This window comes from Sphaeroforma arctica (assembly GCF_001186125.1).
Source record: "Sphaeroforma arctica JP610 unplaced genomic scaffold supercont1.997, whole genome shotgun sequence".
Lineage (NCBI taxonomy): Eukaryota > Ichthyosporea > Ichthyophonida > Sphaeroforma > Sphaeroforma arctica.
In genome coordinates, this window is record NW_014039561.1 from 15,971 (window position 1) to 20,461 (window position 4,491).

Here is a 4,491-nt window from a genome sequence, read left to right on the forward strand (position 1 = left end):
ATACATATATATGTGTGTGTGTGTGTTATATATGTATATATATATATATATATATATATGTGTGTGTGTGTGTGTGTGCATACATATTTTCATACATATATATATATTGATATATTGATATATTGATACAAATGTATGTATATATATATATGTATGTATACATATACAAATATATATAGTGTGTGTGTGTATACTATATGTGTATACACAAATTCATCACTCACTTCTGTCGTCTTTCAATTTCACTCAGATTCCGGTCGTTGTCGATAGGAGAAACATGAACTGGGACTGTGTTGGGTTCGTCTGTATCACGGATATACTACAGGGAAAGATATAAGAGCTAGGCGTTATTGTGTGTACCCTATCCGCCCGAGGACAGCTAGATCACCTTGCTGGCTGAGTATATGCCTGGCATAGTATTAAGTATCTGCGTGCGACTATGTTTGGGAAGGAGTGAGTCATAGGGGAAGTTCAATCAAGCATTGGCTGTGGCCTGAGTAGACCACATATCTACAGATGGTAAGCGCATGGTATATCATGTACCGAACATTTAGGTGTGCACAACAGGGGCGGTTGCTTGGGTACATGGCGAGGCTGGTTTGCGTTTTTTTTTCTCCCGGCTACAGACAAGACAGAGTACATAGGGTGACAGTCCGTGCCAGAGCGTGTATAAAGTATAGTATTGACAAATATAGTATGGACACGTGTAGTACGGCTGCAGTACTATGGTGGGCGAGACGTGGAGCGGTGTGTCTGTAAGGCGGTTGTGGTATGTGGAGGTAGACGCATGCGGTTGTGGTATGTGGAGGTAGACGCATGCGGTTGTGGTATGTGGAGGTAGACGCATGCGGTTGTGGTATGTGGAGATAGACGCATGCGGTTGACCCGTTTGTAGGAGCAGATGGGCTCGAGTGCAAAGGAGGTGACGGATTGGTTAGTCGATTGCAGGCACGTTTGTTTGGCAGGCATGCCCACTTGGATACTGGTCTGTGGTTATTTAGCAATGTAGAGTAACCTGGGGCTATGCCTGGCAGATGTGGTGGGAAGGCATCGACACTAGCACATCGATATTAATGCGGATGGCAACCCGATACGATTCAGAAGCCACGCACCAGTACATGTACAAGTATATATATTTATGTATACATTTATACATGTGTATACATGCAATTATAGATTTATACGTATGTATTCATACATGTGCAAGTATTTGTACATATATGTACATATATACATACGTATACATGCAATTATAGTTTTAAAAATATATATTCATACATGTACATGCAAGTATAGTTTTTAAAATATATGTTCATAAATGTATAGGTATATACATATGTATGGTATACATACATGTGTACATGCCACACCATGAACTTGTTCAATATTCTGATCATGAGAGTCTCACACCAGTTAAAAGATGATTTTATCATTAGTTTAATCTGTTGTTGAGCGCGTTTACTTGGTCGATGAGATGGTCCCTGTTACCCGCGCACATAGCAGTGTATATACTTAACAGCGACAAGCGATGTGCACACATAGTGGTAGAACATCAACATGGTAGGGTATGTGTACATACGTGGTAGTATACATGTCTTTACATAGATAGTATGATACATGTACGTGTGCATGTTAGTGGACGCACCTTTCGGCCACAACGATGCATACATGAAAGCTTTGAATCCATTGTGACATGCATATCCCGATGATCGACAAACCAAACACCCATGATATGATAGCTTACACACAATTGGGTAACAAATGACCTACAACGAGTGAAAAAATAAAAACTGTTCCCGTCACATGTTCCCTGTTGCTTTCAGTAGTCTGTGCTGTGTAATATTTAGTATCGAGTTTTTATATATCATATATATACATATATATATGTGTGTGTATGTATGTATGTATATATATGTGTGTGTGTATGTGTATGTATATATATATTTATATATATGTGTGTATGTATGTATGTACATGTATAATTGTATATTTTTATATTAATATATGTATACATATATGTGTGTAACTTTGACACTGATATTCTTCAACATAGCAGAGCATCACCTGTTGTGCTTATCGATGTACATAGTAGATCCCATAAACGCATTCAGACCTCTTTGCTGTCATATGTTAAAGATCAAATAAAGCCCGTGTCAGAATCCTAATTTTATTCAAATATGTCTAGTCCGATAATTGTATTGCTGTTGCTCACGGAAAGCCTGTGCGCTTCTGTTTCTGTATGCCAGCAAGCAACCCTGGACGCGGTCTAATTTTAACCCAAGATTGTAATCAATTACCTCCTGAGGAATAGGAGAAAACAATGATTATGGGTATGCATATCCACAAACGTATTCATAGACCCATTGTTCATGGATGTATTATCGAAGTGGCGGGAAATGCATGTCGGGCACACACATGAACGCTCATCGCAGACTCACTACTCTCTCGGTACCATCGAGCAGACACCGCCACAGCACCTGGTGTCAACCGTCTCGGCAGTCGCACACTCCTGCGCACGATTAGATATTGTTGGCCCATGCCTCTATGCAAGCGTTCTATAAATAGATCTGGCGCGTGTCATGGGCATGTTCTGTACTCTCTGTCCCAAAATTAAGACCGCGCGTGCCCTTTGTCACGACGTATTGGAGAACAATACGTGTAACACTGTCGCTTCTCGGTGCTGGGTTTTTGGGGTATAGGGTAATAGGGTTTTAGGATTATAAGGTTTTAGGGTTTGGGGTTTAATATAAATTAGCCCGTATCGCGCTAGTCCGACATTTCCCGCCGAATCTCTACGATCATTTGTGAGTTGCAAATCTGAATACCCGTCACCAGACGCCATCGCTGATGGGCATATTGCTAGCACTGTGTTGCCCAAGCGTACAGTTGTTAGTACGGCATTGCTACAGCGGGCGCCATCCGCGCTCACACCCACACCCTAAGCACACCCGCACACCCGTAGCTACAAGCGCCAAGTCGTATTTTCCGGGCCATTCAAGCTGAGTATAATACATGAATCAAGCTGAGTATAAAACATAACAGCCAGTCCAGTTCCAGATCCGTGACGGTGTACCCTTCCCAACTCATCCTCCATATCTACAACAGTGTGCTTGACTGTTACCATCTTCCTTCGTATGGGAAACCGTGTACATGACTACACGTCCCTCCCATCTTCAATCTTCATAATATAACCGTAAGCAGGTCTATATCCAATTTACAGATGGATACCCGTGTGCAAGGTAATATCCAGGCCCATATATATATGTATTCTCGGCCACCCTGAACTTCGACGGACCATCGTCCGATGGTGTAGCCTCATGAATTAAGTCCGGTCCGGGTCAATTTGTAATAAAAACTGGACCATTAACGAATGCACACATTGCACACGGCCACCTGATACCGCCCAGCGTCCCTCTACTCTAGTCTTCAGCACCTATTAGCCAGTACTACAATGGTATACCCACTAGCACAGTCCTACACACTTGGCAATTCCTAGATATCCCAACCCCGATGTCGGCATGAATCGCCCGGAGTCTGCGGTTTAACCAAACCGCGCACATACCCCTCCTTCGTCTGCGCCTGCTCTTGCGTACACCGTATGCACACTCCCTACCACAACTCATAATAGACATAGACACCTGTCACACTGCCCCATGCTATGCCAGTCATATAGACAGACCAACGCATGGCAAGCTATGTGCTGCTACTGTTACGGCCTGCTCGTCCTTGTTGGTCCTTCAAACGTTACCTACATCACGGGCTAGTGCTCCCTAGCTCCCTATATATTAAACCGGAACGATGCACTCGGCCGTGTCTAGTGTTTTCTATGACTCGCACTAGGCATTGCTGGTGGTTTCCGCAGTCTCGAAGGTCAAACCTTCATCCACCGACACACTACTGACGGCAGGTTCAGTGCACAGGTCATCAGACCCCTCTCCCTTGCCGCTACTACCGTCTTGATCCTCGCCATCCCCCTGACTTTTGTCCTGGTCTGTGCTTGAGTGGTCCTTTTCCTTCTGCTCCAGGACATGCGCTAATTGGGCCTCTTGTTGCGCATCGCTGAGGACTTCTCTCGAGATGCTGCGGCGTATGCGTGTGACTGAGAGCACTGTGTTCATACCGGCCTTCAGCTTCCGGCGTGCCTGTGTAGTACAATTCAATATTATAAATTACATTAAACAAAAACAAGAAAGTATTTCTAGTTCCAGTGTATGCCAGATCTGCAGATTCTAATAATAGAAATGATGAGACGGTATCAAGATTGATCAAATAAGTATCAGTTCATACAATTGAAGATCGCTTCACAATTGAACTACCGGTCACCTACTTGCATATTCGGCAGCGTAAGGTACAAACGCAATCGAAAAACCATACACCGCCGTCAGCTTCACTTATTTCAGCAAAGCCTGGATATCAATTTTGCAGAGCATTCTGCTAGTTTCCGACGGAAGGCAGACACACGTAGACATACACATATAATATACATAATAA

At 43.3% G+C, this 4,491-nt stretch overlaps 1 protein-coding gene across 1 annotated transcript in view; it reads right to left on the reverse strand.

Moving 5' to 3' along the window:
• Positions 1 to 2,147: 2,147 nt before the first annotated feature.
• SARC_09602 (hypothetical protein) overlaps positions 2,148 to 4,491 on the reverse strand; it is a gene marked incomplete at its 5' end in the record, with an annotated part of 8,082 nt that continues 5,738 nt past the window's right edge. Inside the window, one exon of the mRNA XM_014296379.1 lies at positions 2,148 to 4,142. Coding sequence (XP_014151854.1) covers positions 3,837 to 4,142 — 306 coding nt within the window. The 3' untranslated portion in view covers positions 2,148 to 3,836. The remainder of the gene's footprint in view (positions 4,143 to 4,491) is intronic.